The sequence below is a fragment of the Neofelis nebulosa genome, chromosome 9 (assembly GCF_028018385.1).
Source record: "Neofelis nebulosa isolate mNeoNeb1 chromosome 9, mNeoNeb1.pri, whole genome shotgun sequence".
Taxonomy (NCBI): domain Eukaryota; kingdom Metazoa; phylum Chordata; class Mammalia; order Carnivora; family Felidae; genus Neofelis; species Neofelis nebulosa.
The window spans coordinates 79,166,914-79,183,713 of NC_080790.1; the positions used below are offsets into that span (position 1 = coordinate 79,166,914).

At 39.9% G+C, this 16,800-nt stretch overlaps 1 protein-coding gene across 9 annotated transcripts in view; it reads left to right on the forward strand.

The window, feature by feature from the left end:
• VWA3B (von Willebrand factor A domain containing 3B) overlaps positions 1 to 16,800 on the forward strand; it is a 217,789-nt gene that overhangs the window by 127,843 nt on the left and 73,146 nt on the right. For all 9 annotated transcript variants that reach the window (XR_009248713.1, XR_009248714.1, XR_009248712.1 and 6 more), the window contains 3 exons: positions 2,948 to 3,130; positions 8,840 to 8,970; positions 11,544 to 11,701. Coding sequence is in view for 2 of the 9 variants with exons in the window: in XM_058684344.1 (XP_058540327.1) it covers positions 2,948 to 3,130; positions 8,840 to 8,970; positions 11,544 to 11,701 (472 nt within the window). In the remaining 7 variants the exon portion in view is untranslated. The remainder of the gene's footprint in view (positions 1 to 2,947; positions 3,131 to 8,839; positions 8,971 to 11,543; positions 11,702 to 16,800) is intronic.

Sequence of the window (16,800 nt, forward strand, 5' to 3'; positions counted from 1 at the left end):
TGAAAATGCTACCCACAGTACCTGGCACCCACAATCAGTACTAAATCAATGTTAATTGCTTTCCCTTCCCAAATATATCAGCTATAAGTCAATACAGGAATAGTTCCTGGCTAAAACTCTACAAAATTAACAGAATTTAGGTCTAGCATATAAGAGACTCTTAAAAACTGAGAACAAACTGAGGGTTGTTGGGGGGTGGGAGGGAGGGGAGGGTGGGTGTTGGGTATTGAGGAGGGTACCTTTTGGGATGAGCATTGGGTGTTATATGGAAACCAATTTGACAATAAATTTCATATATTGAAAAAAAAAAAAAAGAATTTAGGTCTAGCATATCCAGTCTGGTATCAGGGGTAGTGGCCAGGAGTCCCTGGTAAGAAACAAGGATAACGATAGCCCCACCTCAGAGGGTTGTAGGGAGGATACAGGCAGAGAGCACAAGCAGAGCTCTTAGTGCTTGGTATACAGTATGTACTCAGAGATGGAAGGTAGGCTGAAGGGAGGGGAGGCAGCAGAGAGGACTTTGCTCTGTGCTTGCAGTTGACAAGAGGGATGAGGTCAGCTCAGTTATGTTGCTGTTTGGTTAGGAAACCAGCTGATGGCCAGAGGGGAGAGGAGAGAAAAAAGGACAAGAGGTGGAGGTGGGCTCATGGGCAGGGGCAGGCTCAATTGCTGGAGCCAGATCCAGGGACTGAGGCTGTGTGTAAGTGGTGGTTGGAATGAGGCCAGACCCTGGGGGACCACTTAACCAGTCACCTCCCTGGGTGGTGTGTGAGCTGCACAAGGCCAGCCATTGGTGCATCCCGAGTCCTCTCTCCCTTATCACTCTGCCTTTCCAGGGCTCATAAGATGAATATAGGAAGGGTTAAAGACCAAATGATAGGAACTAGAAGCAGAGAATAGAAATTGGCTGAAGGAGCCAGCAAGTTGGGTCAATCAAAGAGGGACTCCTGGCACTTGGAAACTCAGAGGAAGTGGGGACAAGACAATCAGAAGCAGTTTCTGAAGGTTCCTAGCTGGGCTGTGGTTGTGGTGGTGGAGAGATGACAGAGGAATTCATCAGTTCATCTTCTCTGCGAGCCAGATAATGTTAACATTACTTGAGAGTCGATCCTTACCAAGAGACAGTTTTATTGCAAATGAGGGGAACAAACAGTCTGGCATTGCTTCTAATACCAAAAATTGCCTTTGAATTCCAGTCCTACCACGTAAGAGCTTGATGACCCTAGGAAAATTAATCTTTCTGAGTCTCAGTTTCTCCTTTGGAGCCCATACCCAGTGGGCCGATTAGGGTTGCATGTTACTGGGGAGAAAAGCAGAGGAGCAGACAAATGACTGTAACAATGGAGAGATTTATGTTCCTATGGATAAGAAACCCAGGGGTAGGTAGTCTAGAGTCTATAGCTACTCATGGATGTCTCCAAGAAAACAAACTTCTTTTTATGTTCATTCTCTACCATCTTTGTTTATGATTTCCACCCTCATGGTTGTAAGATGGCTGCTCCATCTCTAGGGGGTGTCCATTTTCCAGGGGGTGCAGATGGAAAGGGGAAGGACATTAGTGTTGTTGTTGTTCTTGTTGATGTTGTTGTTGTTAAATCTTTGCCTTTTTACCAGAGAAAAGGAATCTTTCCCCTGGGACTTCCACCTGTATCTCAGTGGACAGAACTGGGTCATATGGCCCATTCTAGCTGCAAAAACATGTCAGAAGATGAGTTTTTATGTGTATATAGTTGTTTGTTTGTTTGTTTTTTAACTGGGCACATTACTGTCATGAAAAGAAAACCAGGGCTCTGCCAGTAAAAAAAAGATGGGAGGAACTGATATTAGTAGACAACTATCTGTCTTTCCAGCACTGCCTCACAGGATGATTGTGAGAAATAACTGGCATGTTATGCTCCCAGCAGAGTGCCTAGCACGTACAAGGACCCTCAGTAACTGTCTCTTCTTTCACTCTGTGGGAAACTCATTGACCATGGCCTTTCTGAGGCTGGAAATTGCTCTTTTGGAGTAGGTGCTTTGGAAGCCACCTTGAGATCCAGTGGCCTCACTCTCTAGAATCCCAATAGCAAGGATGTTTTACCCTGATACTTTCAGTGCTCTAAAATATAACCCAGCACTTTATTATTATTTTTTAAGTATGTTAAGTTTATTTATAGTTTGCTGTGTTTCTTTTTTTAAATTTTTTTAATGATTATTTATTTATTTATTTATTTTTTAAATTTATTTATTTATTTTTGGGACAGAGAGAGACAGAGCATGAACGGGGGAGGGGCAGAGAGAGAGGGAGACACAGACTCGGAAACAGGCTCCAGGCTCCGAGCCGTCAGCCCAGAGCCTGACGCGGGGCTCGAACTCACGGACCGCGAGATCGTGACCTGGCTGAAGTCGGACGCTTAACCGACTGCGCCACCCAGGCGCCCCAATGATTATTTATTTTTGAGAGCATGAGCAGGGGAGGGACAGAGAGAGAGGGAGACACCAAATTTGAAGCAGCTACAGGCTCTGAGCTATCAGCACAGAGCCCAACATGGGGCTCAAAATCATGGGCTGTGAGATCATGACCTGAGCTAAAGTCAGACGCCCAAGCTACTGAGCACCCAGACACCCCTGCCCAACACTCTAAAAGCATGAGCTTTAGGCTTAGGTGCACCTAAAATTGAGTGATTTAGTTAGTCACATCTTTCTTCCAGATTCTTTTCTCCACCAAATTGTGAGCCCTCAGAGGCAATGGCTGAGTCATTGGTCTTCATACTCTCACCACCTGGCATTGTTTGCTTTGTTTATTGAATTGACACCTTTCCAAGAAGCCACTCATCACTGTATAAGGAATTACTAGTTGAGAATCTCACTGTCTATAGCAAATACTAAGGACTTTCACATCTAATTTTTTTCTTTCTTTTCCTCTCTTTCCATCTCCTTTTTTCCCCCTCAAAATGTATCATTTCAGCCACCTGAAATGGTTATAGACCAAGTCAAAGTTTTTCAGAAAATTCCCATTTGCACCATCTCCTTCAATTACAATGATGAGATTGCAAATGGATTTTTGAAAGAGCTTGCTTCTTTGACTGGAGGAGAGTTCCACCTTTATAATTTTGGCTGCAAGGATCTGAATCCTCCAGAGGCTATTCAGGTAAGAGCTTAATGAACTGAGAAGAGAGTGTTCACTCTGTACAGGCTGGAGGCCAATGGATAATACCTTAGTTGAGACAACTGCAACCACAAAGACAACTTAGTCAAGCAAATGAAATCACTTAACCATGTACTCCAAGACGTGGTCCAAGGACCATCTGAACTAAGGCATTTGTGAAAATGCAGATTTCCTGGGTCACACTTCAGAGCTACTAAATTAGACTCTAGGCATGGAGGCCCAGAAATCTTAATATATTTTGTTTTTCTTCTAGGCTTTTTATTATGGAAAGTTTCAAACATACAGAAAAGTAGAAAAGTATATAGACCCCTGCCTCATGTACCCATCAGTCAGATTCAATAATTATCAACATTTTGCCAAATGTTAGGAATCTGTATTTTTTAAAGTTTATTTTTGAGAAAGAGAGAGAGAGAGGGAGAGAGAGATTGAGAATCTCAAGGACGCTCTGCACTGTCAGTGCAGAGCCTGACACAGGGCTTGAACCCGCGAACCATGAGATCATGACCTGAGCCAAAACCAAGAATCAGACATTTAACTGACTGAGTCACCCAGGCATCCCAGGAATCTGTATTTTTAACAAGCATCCCAAGGGGTCCCTACTTGGAACTTTGTTAACCTCTGCTATTTATAGACATCTGTGGAAAACTTAAGAAAAATTCAGATCCTAGAAGTCTCCTGACTTCTCAGACTGTATAACTATGTGACCATCTGATAAATCAATTCATTCTAATGGGCTGATGGGAGAAACTAAATAACATTCTATTCTCCAGTACTCCAGTCTTGGCCTGAGGATATGCATTTCAAGAATGCCCTTCTAGAGAATGTTTTTTATCTTATTGTCTCTCCTGCAGAGTCACTTTAAATCCAGGACAAGCCAGAGCAATGCTGACATTTGAATAAACTACTAGAGTCTGGGGAATGAATCATCTGAAAGGAGAAAGGATCGGAGGGAAAAATGAGCTCTCTGAGCTCACACAGGGCAGGGAATAGTGACTCCCTCCATCAGCTAGACTGGAAAACTTGATAATCCAATGGACATTGGGTAGAGTATAAAGAAGGATCTTGCCTCAGGTGTGTGAAAAACCAACTGCTGCTCCAAGTCTGCCTAGAAAATCTTTAAAATGCAAGACCCGAAAGGATCGATCTATTTCCGAGGAAGTTAACTGCATCCCTGAACAAACCCCAAGAATAATTATAAGAAAGAAAAAATATCCATGACCCAAGAAAGTAAAATTAACAGTTTCTGACATTAATTCAAATAGTACCAGGTATGTGAAAAAAAGCAAGAAAATACAAGTCCATAAGGAGGAGAAAAAGCAAACACAAAAATTAAAACATGTGCATAACTGACACAGGTATTAGTGTTAGAGCATAAAAACAGTTATTGTAGCTGTATCTGATATATTCAAAAAGGGAGAGGTGAAAGATACAAGTAAGACACAATTAAAAATTTTAGAGATGTAAACTACAATGTATGAGGTGAAGAATACATTGGCTGAGAAGAACAGCAGGTCAGACATTGCAGAACAAAAGATTAGTAAACTGTAAGGCAGCAATAGAAACTATCCAAAATGTAACACAGAAGAAAGAGAATTAAAACAATAAACAAAAACCTAGAAAATAGGGCATAAGTGAGCTGTGGGAAAATTCAAGTAATCTAATAAATATGTAGTTGAAGCAATAGTGCCAGAAATTTTCCAAATTGGTTAAAAATTATAAACCCACAGATCCATGAAACACAATGAATGCCAAGCACAAGAAACATGAAAAAACTACACCAAATCATATCAGACTTAAACTTCTTAGAAGCAGTGACAAAGAGAAAATCTTAAAAGAATAGGGTAAAAGAAGCCAAATTATTTACAGAGGAACACAGATAAGGATGACTGCATATTTCTCATCAGAAACAATGCATGTGAAAATACAGTGGAGTGATATTTTTAAAGTACTGAAAGAAAAAAAAAGCTCAATGTAGAATCTATAAACTGAAAATACCTCTCAAAAAGGAAAGTAGAATAAAGACTTCAAAGATATACAAAAACTGAAAGAATTTGTCACCATTAAACCTGCAGTATAAGAAATGTTATAGGCAGTACTTTAGGCAGAAGAAAAACTATACCAGATGGATATACAGATCTACACTTAGGACTGAAAAGCAAAGGATAACTGCATGGGTCGATAATTAAGACTTTTTTTACTTCTTATTTAAATCTAATTATAAGATAAATTACCAGAGGGACTTCCAGTTCCAGCAGTAATGGTGTTGCCCCATTCCTTCTAGATCCTACGTCTTATAGCTAAAAAAAATCCTGGATATAACACAACAAATAAGCATAGGAATATTCTTAAAGGTGGAGAGAAGAAAATAGAATCCCTAGGGACCTCAAAACTTAAGGAATGACATGGAAATAAGTCTTGGGGATTTGTTAATGCCTTCCATATATCCCAGATAGGACACTACTGAACCCTCCAATCTGGAATCTCTAACAGGCACAGTAAAAAAAAAAAAACAAAAAACAAAACAAAACAAAAAACCCAAGAAAACCTCATTCTTCCTAGCCAAAGGACTGAGAAGAAGGTGACCTAAAAACAGAAAACCTTTTTTGCAATACCTGCCATAGTCTAGTCATACACCAATGGAAAAACTTCACCCCTTCCCCTGAGATTTGAGCTGAACAGGGAGCTGATCTTCTGCAAACCCCTGGAAGCAAGTAATGGTGCTCTGATCCCTCTGCCAGGTGGCATTCATAGAGCTGACCAGAGAGCTAATCCTGCATCCCCCACATGGTGGAAGCAGGTGGCAATGCTCTGATCTCTCTGCCAGGGTAGTGTGAATAGGGCTGAATGGAAAGCTGATTCTCCAAACCCTACTAGACAGAAGCAGGTGGTGTTCTAAATCCTGTGCTGGGGTAGTATCAGAGGAATGAGAGGAAGCTTACTGTCCAGTCAGCAGTGCTCTGATTCTCCCATCATGGAGTCCAGTGGCAAGCTGGACTACCCCCATTAGGCAGCTCTAAGACTTAACAAGGCAGTGTGAGGACACTCTAGTCACTGCCGTGCTTCACCACAGCCCTCATCTGAGTGGGACTTAGTGAGGAGATGAGCCTCCAAAAACACTCCTCATCACTGAAAATGAAAAAGGAATTGTGATTTGGAGATAGGCAGCACTCCACTCTCCCCCTATCCCTGGTGCCAGTGAGGGTTGATAGGAGGCTGAGGCTCCGTAACACCCAAAAGAATAAGCATAAATTAAATGTGAAAGAGGAGTAGCCCTCCTGTGGTCCTCCCTGAGTAGAGAGCAGATCCTCCACCCCATCCAGTATCAACAAGACCAAAGGAGGCAGTGCTATGTGGAGCTCCCCAGTACTCTGACTCCCTACTCTTAGGGGCTCTCTCTGTGAACAAAGTAGAGATTGCCATCCCACACAAAGAGAGCTGAACTCCTGACGCTGTGACAGCTTGCTTTGACGATAATAACTGGGAAAAAAAAATCACCAGACACACAGTTGTGCCCAAATGAAAGTAAAATTTAGTCATGAGAGCCCCAAACATATAAAAAGTGTACGAGAAAAACAGGTTCCCTGGGATAAGTGGGTAGGACTAGCCAAAGAGATACAGCCACAAGTGGTCTGGTTTGGGAAGCCTTTTTCCCCAGAGACCTGAGATTCTTCTCTGCACAGAGACACCAGAATGTGTACGGGAAAAACAGGCAAGAATGATCCAGCCAGAGCAAGTGGTCCATTCCAGGAAAACTCTTCCTATGGGACAGGGACCCTCCTACCCCACCCAGTGACACAGGACACCCTGGGGAGAGAGTAGAGGCACCAAAAAATACCTGGCAATCTGACTAGGGGAAACTCCTTCTGCCGGCTCAGACAGCACCAGCAGGGACCAGCGGGAGCCCCAGTGACACCAAATTAATAAAGGAGACCAAAATAATATCAAAAAGGTTCTGAAAATTAAACTGCCATTGGAGCAGCAGCCCACAAAAGTAGGACAAAGTCCCACATGCTAAATTTAAAGTTACTGTGAGCTAAAATAAAAGTTTTATTTTGAAATATTTTTTAAAGTTTATTTCTTTATTTTGAGAGAGAGAGAGAGAGAGAGCAAGTGGGGGGAGGGGCACAGAGAGAGGGAGAAAGAGAGAATCCCCAGCAGGCTCCAAACAGCCAACATAGAGCTCCAGGTAGGGCTTGAATTTGCAAACTGTGAGATCATGACCTGAGCCAAAGTCAAGAGTCAGAAGCTTAACTGACTGAGCCACCCAGGTGCCCCGAAAATAAAAATTTTTAAATAGGACCTAGAGTTTCATAACACAACATAGCCAGAATGTTCAGGATACAGTAAAAAGTCACTCATCATACCAAGAACCAAGAAAATCACAATTTGAATGAGAAAAGACCATCATATGATCCCAACACTGAGACAGATGAATCAGATGTTGGAATTACATGACAAGGATTTTAAAGAACCTATTATAAAAATGCTTTAACAATCAACTACAAGTTATCTAGAGAGAAATGAACAAATAGAAAATCTCAGCGAAGATGTAGAAGTTATAAAAATTTCCAAGTGGGTATTCTAGAATTGAAAGATCCAATAAAAAGTAAACTCGCTGGATAGGCTCAGTGGTGAGAACACAGATAATGTTATCAGTGAACTTGAGGTCAGATGACAGAATTCAGTCAATGTGAACAATAGAGAGAAAGCCAGAACCATGGGAACCTATAGGACAATAATGAGAGACATTAGTGTAATCAGAGTTTCCCAAAGAAAGGAGAAAGAAAGGGGGGGTGAAAGACTACATGGAAAAATAATAGCTGAAAGATGCCCAAATTTGGTGAAAGATATAAACATACAGATTCAAGAAAATGAGTAAACTCCAAAGAGAAGTTTGGAGTGGACAACTTTGCAGTCATAAATTTGACAACTTAGAAAAAAAAAAAAAGGACCACTTCCACAAGAAACAAAAACTACCAGAAATCAACCAAGATAAAATGTGCAGTGTGAATCACACCAAAATAAATATTTTATCAAGAGACATGAAAGCAGATGTCTGAAAAAATACTTGAACACAAAAGTTCATAGCCTGTTTATAATAACCCAAGCTCATAAAGTCCCTCAACCAGTGACTAAATTTAGGTATTCAATATATAATATAATACTACTCAGCATCGGTGAATGAACTCCTGATTCATGCTGCAACCCTGGTGAATCTCAAAGTGTATGAATGAGGTTGGACAAAGAATACATACTGCATGATTTCATTTATATAAAATTCTACAAAATTGAAGCTATAGTTTCAATATAGTGACAGAAAGAAGATGAATAGTTGCCTAGGAATTGGGGGGAGAAGGGTTTTAGGGTATGGAGGATGGCAAATTTACAAGGGGACCTGAGGAAACTTTTGGGGGTTATGGATATGTCTATTATCTTGATTGTTATGAAGATTTTACAAGTGTGAATGTCGAAACTATTCAAATGGTACACTTTACATACATTTGGTCTATTTTATATAGTTTTATATTCACATAAATTTTATATTATACTTCACTAAAACTGTTTATTAGAATGGAATAATATGAGAACTACATGAAATTCTTTCGATGCTTTTCTTGATACAGTTGGTTTTCTGTTAGAAATGTTTGAAATTTGAACTCTTCACAGTATGTTTACTTCTCATTTTGGCAGAATGAAGATCTGACTCTTTTAATTAAGGAAATGGAGCAGGGACGAAGTGACCTGGAGAAGGTACAAAACCTTTATTCGGAGTCCTTGATCATGGATTGGTGGTACAATGGGGAAAAGGAAGGAGACAGTAGGTGAGTGTGTCAGAGCCCCTGTTTTCCCCCTCAGATGCTCTGCTCACTCTCCTTGCTACCTCTTTTTTCTGTAGTACTTCTGGGGATTTCTTTTAGTGAAAGGAATCACATAGCATGATTATGTAGGAATTTTTTTTAAGGAAAGAGAATTCATAATCTAATTTTATAATCTAATATGTGGTTTAAGGAGGCCACATATTTACCTTTATATGTAAGTTCCAAAATCCTTGTGTGGCACTTAAGAGAGCAATGTTAACATCTCATCTCCACCCCGTGTGGATAGGCCCCCCACCCCCAGCAGTGACAGAGCACAGCAGGAGTGCTATGTATTGTAGCAGATTTGACTCAGGGATCAGGAGCCCCAAGGGTCTCTGTGTGATCTTGGAGAATCTCTGACTTCTCTCCATACCTGTCCATTGCTGAGTCTCCATTTCCTCATCTTGGAAATGGCAGCTGTGGTGGTAGGTTTTGGGATAGATAATTTCTCAGGCCTTTTTCTACCCTATAATCTAATATGCCTGTAATTAGTCATCTTTTAAACAAAAATCGAAACCACACCAATATTCAGAAATGGTGTCAAATCTTATTAATACAATTTAACATTGTACAGATATTGAAATATCTCAGCTTCATATAAATACCCTATCAGGAAGATGTCTGTTTTTTTTTTTAAGGTTTATTTACTTATTTTGAGAGATAGAAAGCGCGCACATGTGCGCATGACTGGCGGTGGGGGGGGGTGGGTGGGGGGAGGTGGGAGGGAGGGGCAGAGGGAGAGAGAGAATCCCAAACAGGCTCCACACTGTCAGCATAGATCCTGTTGCAGGGCTGGATCTCATGAACTGTGCAGTCATGACCTGAACCAAATCAAGAGTCAGGTGCTTAACTGACTGGGCCGCCCAGGTGCCCCAGGGGGATGTCTTTTTTTAAAAAACAGTGATAGCAAATACAAAGAAGTTGAAAATACATTTATCAATCAGGATTTCATCTTTGTCAATATTAACTGTCTTCCTCTTAGCAAATTAAGCATTCATATGGGCTGGAGGCAGGGCATGAGCATGGAATCAGTAAAAGAGATAAATATTATACTGGGAAATCTTCTAATGAGATTTTACAGAATTATTTTTAAAGTATTTACTTGGAAAAGCTCAGGTATATCTTCTCAATTGAGATAATTGGAACAAATAAACTAACAGTCAAATAAATGGGCAGCACCTCAATGTAAATTACCCTTTGTAGCTTAACTATCTTCTTTCTCTTATTTAATCAAACTAAAAATCTTGGGACAAAATGACTAGCTATTACTTGGAAGCTGGCTTAGTCAGTTGACTGTATCTGCTATTGATTGAGTAGTGAATGCATTTTTGGTTTTTGTGTTCTTTTTTAGGGGCTAATTAGGGCATGTTCTAGAGTCATGCAGAAAAGTATTTTAATCCAGGCTTCCCATCATTACATGTTGGGTAAATTTGGGCAAGTTAGTTAACCCTGCTGAGCCTCAGTTTCCTCATCCACAACATGGGAATAATGGTGGTCATATGGTTGTTGGGGAGATTAAATGAGGATATGCCTGTCATGTAATAAAAGCCTCATTCTAGAGAGAGCATCCTCCTATACTTCCTTATAACATAACATTAGGAAAAGTTAATTCACTGACATAACTATAGTCAAAAATAAATTACTTTGTTCTAGATTTTTACCAGGTGAAAAAATGTTTCAGCTCCAAATCTCCTCTCCCTTCCTTCTTTTTTAAAGCATTTATGGAAGTGCAGATCATTTGCCTGGCAAACTGGGATGCACATGAATATAAGCCTGGCCCCTTCCATCACAAGATGCAGTGTGGTGGGGGATACAGACACACAAGATTATGGGACACTGTGGAGTGGTTGATGAAGTAGGCATGCAGGTGGGGGGTGTAGGAGAGAGAGGGCATGTTTTACAGTGTTAGAGCAGGAGATTGTTCTGGAAACTTTCCTTTCTGTGGCTGCTATGTTTAGAGCTTCAGGAAAGGTATGTCTGGGAAAGTTCTCTGGCATTTCTAGGGCCCCTCCTGGCTCCAGATCTTCACCAGAATGGTTTCCTGTGATCTGGTACTGGCATAGGGGGTCCAAGGCAAGGGTTTCCCTTCTCTGGCTTTTATAAGAGCTATCTAGTCAACCCTATGGTTAGAGAAATGGGTTTGTGTAAGGCTTTCTCATTTACAACTGGCTTTTCCTCATGTTCATTCTCACATCAGTCCCACAGAGTTAGTGCACAGCTGAATTACCCCACAGTTTATAGAAGAGGAAAGTTAGGAAGTTCAGAGAGGATTCAGGGACTTTGGCAAGTCACACAGCAGGGAAAGAACAGAGCTGCAGTGTGAGCCATAGCTAATGACTCCACATCTGGGCCCCTGTCCTTTCTTCGGCATCAGGGAAGATAATTCTTATATTCATCAAGCGAGGCGAGGCCCATTTCTTTAAGTTTGTAGCATTCAACATGATTGTATTGATCTAACTCTGCCTTCTTGATGGAAATTCTGTGTTTCTCCCCACTCCTTTTTTTCATCTATTTTTTTTTTATCTAAATCAAAACAGGCATCAAAAAGAAATCTCTTCTATGGTTTCAACTTCAGAAAAATGTGCAAAACCTCACTCTGATGTCGAATCAGCACAAATGTCATCCCTAGATATGTTGAAATTACCAGAGGACTTTTCAAATGAAAAGATTCCGAAAAGGAAAGTCCTCCACGCAGGTATCAGTGAACAAAATGGTTTGAATCTCATTACTAGTTTTCCTTCAATATAAGAAGGTAGAATAAAACTAAATCCACCTAATATTTATTTTTTTAAATGACACCAACACTTTTTTTTTTTTTAATGTTTATTTATTTAGTGAGAGAGAGAGCCGGGGGAAGAGAGAGAGAGAAAGCGCACAAGCCGGTGGGGGAGAGAGAGAATCCTAAGCAGGCTCCGCATAGAGCCCTGTGTGGCCCAATCTCAGGAACTGTAGGATCATGACCTGAGCAGAAATCAAGAGTCAGACGCTTAGCTGACTGAGCCACCCAGGTGCCCCAATGCACATAATATTTCAAAAGGAGCCTAAACCTATGGGTTTTTGGTTTTGTTTTTGTTCTAGTGACATGTAATTGCCACATAACATTATATTGGTTTTCGGATTACAACATAATGATTTGATAGTTGTATATTATTGAAGATTGATCACCACAGTAAGTTTAGTTATCATCCATCATCATACATAGTTATAAAAATATTTTTCTCTTATGATGAGAGAAAAGATCTATTAAGGTCTACACTCTTAGCAATTTTCAAATATGCAATAAAGTGTTAACTATAGTCACCATGCTGTACATTACATCCCCATGACTTTATTTTATAACTGGAAGTTTGTACCTTTAGACCTCCTTCGCCCATTTGGCCGACTTCCCCATCCCCCACCTCTGGCAACCACCAGTCTACTTTTTTGTTTTTTTTAACTTTTTTTAATGTTTATTTTTGAGAGAGAGAGAGAGATAGAGCATGAGCGGGGGAAGCCAGAGAGAGACACACACACACAGAATCTGAACCAGACTCCAGGCTCTGAGCTTTCAGCACAGAGCCTGACACAGGGCTTGAACTCACGAACTGTGAGATCATGACCTGAGCCAAAGTCAGATGCTTAACCACCTGAACCACTCAGCATCCCTCTGTCATAAATTAACTAACCATATAAACATGGGTTTATTTCTGGACTCTTATGCTGTCCCATTGATCTGTGTGTCTGCTTTGATGCCAATACAATACTGTTTTGATTACTATGGCTTTATTAACAGTTTGAAATCAAGGAGCATGATGCCTCTGGCTTTGTTCTCCTTTCTCAAGATTGCTTTGGCTCTTTGGGGTCTTTTGTGGGTCCACACAAATTTTAGAATTGTAAACCTGTGTTTTTTTGTTTTTGTTTTATTTTTTTTTTTAATTGTGTTAATGTTTGTTTATTTTTGAGAGAAAGACAGAGCATGAGTGGGGGAGGGGCAAAGATAGAGGGAGACACAGAATCCCAAGCAAGCTCCAGGCTCTGAGCTGTCAGCACAGAGCCTGATGCAGGACTCAGACTCACGAACCATGAAATCATGACCTGAGCTGAAGTCAAACGCTCAACCGAGACACCCAGACGCCCCTGTAATGGCTAATGATTTTGAATATCTGTTCATGTGCTTGTTTGCAGTCTGTATATCCTCTTAGAAAAAATGTCTGTGCATGTGCCTTACCCATTTTCTACATGGATCATTTGTTTTGTTTTTTTATTGACAGGTACTGAAAGTTCTTCATTCTAGATTCTAGGATTTTGTTTTAAATATGTTGCTTGCATATATTTTCTCCCAGGATGTAGTTTGTCTTTTCATCTTCTTGAATCTTTGACCAAGCAAAAGCTTTTAAAAATGCTGAGATTCAGTTTACCAGTCTTTCCTTTTATGGATCATGCTTCTGGTGTCAAATCTAGGAACTTTTTCCTTAGCCCTAATTCCTGAAGATTTGCTTTTATGTTTTTCCTTAGAAATTTTGTCATTTATTTCCATAGTTTTAAAACAAATGTAGCTTTATATTATACATTTAAATACATAATACATTTGAGTTTTTATTATTCTTATTATCCAAGTATAATTAACATAGTGTTATATTAGTTTTGGGTGTACAATATAGCAATTCAACAATTCTATACATTTTTCAGGGCTCATCATGATAAGTATACTTTAAAAAATTTATTAATTTATTTTTAATATGAAATTTATTGTCAGTTTGGTTTCCATACAACACTCAGTGCTCATCCCAACAGGTGCCCTCCTCAATACCCATCACCCACCCCCCATCAACCCTCAGTTTGTTCTCAGTTTTTAAGAGTCTGTTATGTTTTGGCTCCCTCCCTCTCTAACCTTTTTTTTTTTCCTTCCCCTCCCCCATGGTCTTCTGTTAAGTTTCTCAGGATCCACATAAGAGTGAAAACATATGCTATCTGTCTTTCTCTATATGACTTATTTCACTTAGCATAACACTCTCCAGTTCCATCCATGTTGCTACAAAACGCCATATTTCGGGGTGCCTGGGTGGCTCAGTCGGTTGAGCATCCGACTTCAGCTCAGGTCATGATCTCACAGTCTGTGAGTTTGAGCCCCGCGTCGGGCTCTGTGCTGACAGCTCAGAGCCTGGAGCCTGTTTCAGATTCTGTGTCTCCCTCTCTCTCTGTCCCTCCCCTGTTCATGCTCTGTCTCTCTCTGTCTCAAAAATAAATAAACGTTAAAAAAAATTTTTTTAAAAACCGCCATATTTCATTTTTTCTCATTGCCACGTAGTATTCCATTGTGTATATAAACCACAATTTCTTTATCCATTCATCAGTTGATGGACATTTAGGCTCTTTCCATAATTTGGCTATTGTTGAGAGTGCTGCTATAAACATTGGGGTACAAGTGCCCCTATGCATCAGTACTCCTGTATCCCTTGGGTAAATTCCTAGCAGTGCTACTGCTGGGTCATAGGGTAGATCTATTTTTAATTTTTTGAGGAACCTCCACACTGTTTTCCAGAGCGGCTGCACCAGTTTGCATTCCCACCAACAGTGCAAGAGGGTTCGTGTTTCTCCACATCCTCGCCAACATCTGTAGTCTCCTGATTTGTTCATTTTGGCCACTCTGACTGGCATGAGGTGGTATCTGAGTGTGGTTTTGATTTGTATTTCCCTGATGAGGAGTGACATTGAGCATCTTTTCATGTGCCTGTTGGCCATCTGGATGTCTTCTTTAGAGAAGTGTCCATTCATGTTTTCTGCCCATTTCTTCACTGGATTATTTGTTTTTCAGGTGTGGAGTTTGGTGAGCTCTTTATAGATTTTGGATACTAGCCCTTTGTCCAATACGTCATTTGCAAATATCTTTTCCCATTCCGTTGGTTGCCTTTTAGTTTTGTTGATTGTTTCCTTTACAGTGCAGAAGCTTTTTATCTTCATGAGGTCCCAATAGTTCATTTTTGCTTTTAATTCCCTTGCCTTTGGGGATGTGTCAAGTAAGAAATTGCTGCAGCTGAGGTCAGAGAGGTTTTTGCCTGCTTTCTCCTCTAGGGTTTTGATGGTTTCCTGTCTCACATTCAGGTCCTTAATCCATTTTGAGTTTATTTTTGTGAATGATGTAAGAAAGTGGTCTAGTTTCATCCTTCTGCATGTTGCTTTCCAGTTCTCCCAGCACCATTTGTTAAAGAGACTGTATTTTTTCCATTGGATATTCTTTCCTGCTTTGTCAAAGATTTGTTGGCCATAATTTTGTGGGTCTAATTCTTGGGTTTCTATTCTATTCCATTGGTCTATGTGTCTGTTTTTGTGCCAATACCATGCTGTCTTGATGATTACAGCTTTGTAGTAGAGGCTAATGTATGGGATTGTGATGCCTCCTGCTTTGGTCTTCTTCTTCAAAATTACTTTGGCTATTCAGGGCCTGTTGTGGTTCCATACAAATTTTAAGATTGCTTGTTCTATCTTTGAGAAGAATGCTGGTGCAATTTTGATTGGGATTGCATTGAATGTGTAGATTGCTTTGGATAGTATTGACATTTTAACAATATTTATTCTTCCAATCCATGAGCATGGAATGTTTTTCCATTTCTTTATATCTTCTTCAATTTCCTTCATAAGCTATCTATAGTTTTCAGCATACAGATCTTTTACATCTTTGGTTAGGTTTATTCCTAGGTATTTTATGCTTCTTGGTGCAATTGTGAATGGGATCAGTTTCTTTATTTGTCTTTCTGTTGCTTCATTATTAGTGTATAAGAATGCAACTGATTTCTGTACATTGATTTTGTATCCTGCGATTTTGCTGAATTCATGTATCAGTTCTAGCAGATTTTTGGTGGAGTCTATCGGGTTTTCCATGTATAATATCATGTCATCTGCAAAAAGTGAAAGCTTGACTTCGTCATTGCCAATTTTGATGCCTTTGATTTCCTTTTGTTGTCCGATTGCTGATGGTAGCACTTCCAACACTATGTTAAACAACAGCGGTGAGAGTGGACATCCCTGTCATGTTCCTGATTTCAAGGAGAAAGCTCTCAGTTTTTCCCCATTGAGGATGATATTAGCTGTGGGCTTTTCATAAATGGCTTTTATGATGTTTAAGTATGTTCCTTATATCCTGACTTTCTCAAGGGTTTTTATTAAGAAAGGATGCTGAATTTTGTCAAATGCTTTTTCTGCATCTGTTGACAGGATCATATGGTTTTCATCTTTTTTTTTTTTTTATTAATGTGATGTATCACAATGATTGATTTGCAAATATTGAACCAGCCCTGCAGCCCAGGAATGAATCCCACTTGATCATGGTGAAGAATTCTTTTTATATGCTGTTGAATTTGATTTGCTACTATCTTATTGAGAATTTTTGTATCCATATTCATCAGGGATATTGACCTGTAGTTCCCTTTTTTTGCTGGGTCTCTGGTTTAGGAATCAAAGTAATGCTGCCTTCATAGAATGAGTCTGGAAGTTTTCCTTCCCTTTCTATTTTCTGGAACAGCTTGAGAAGGATAGGTATTATCTCTGCTTTAATTGTCTGGTAGAATTCCCCTGGGAAGCCATCTGGTCCTGGACTCTAATTTGTTGGGAGATTTTTGATAACTGATTCAATTTCTTCACTGGTTATGGTCTGTTCAAGCTTTCTATTTCTTCCTGTTTGAGTTTTGGAGGTGGGGTGCTTAGGAATTTGTCCATTTCTTCCAGGTTGTCCAATTTGTTGGCATATAATTTTTCATAGTATTCCCTGATAATTGCTGTATTTCTGAGGGATTGGTTATAATAATTGCATTTTCATTC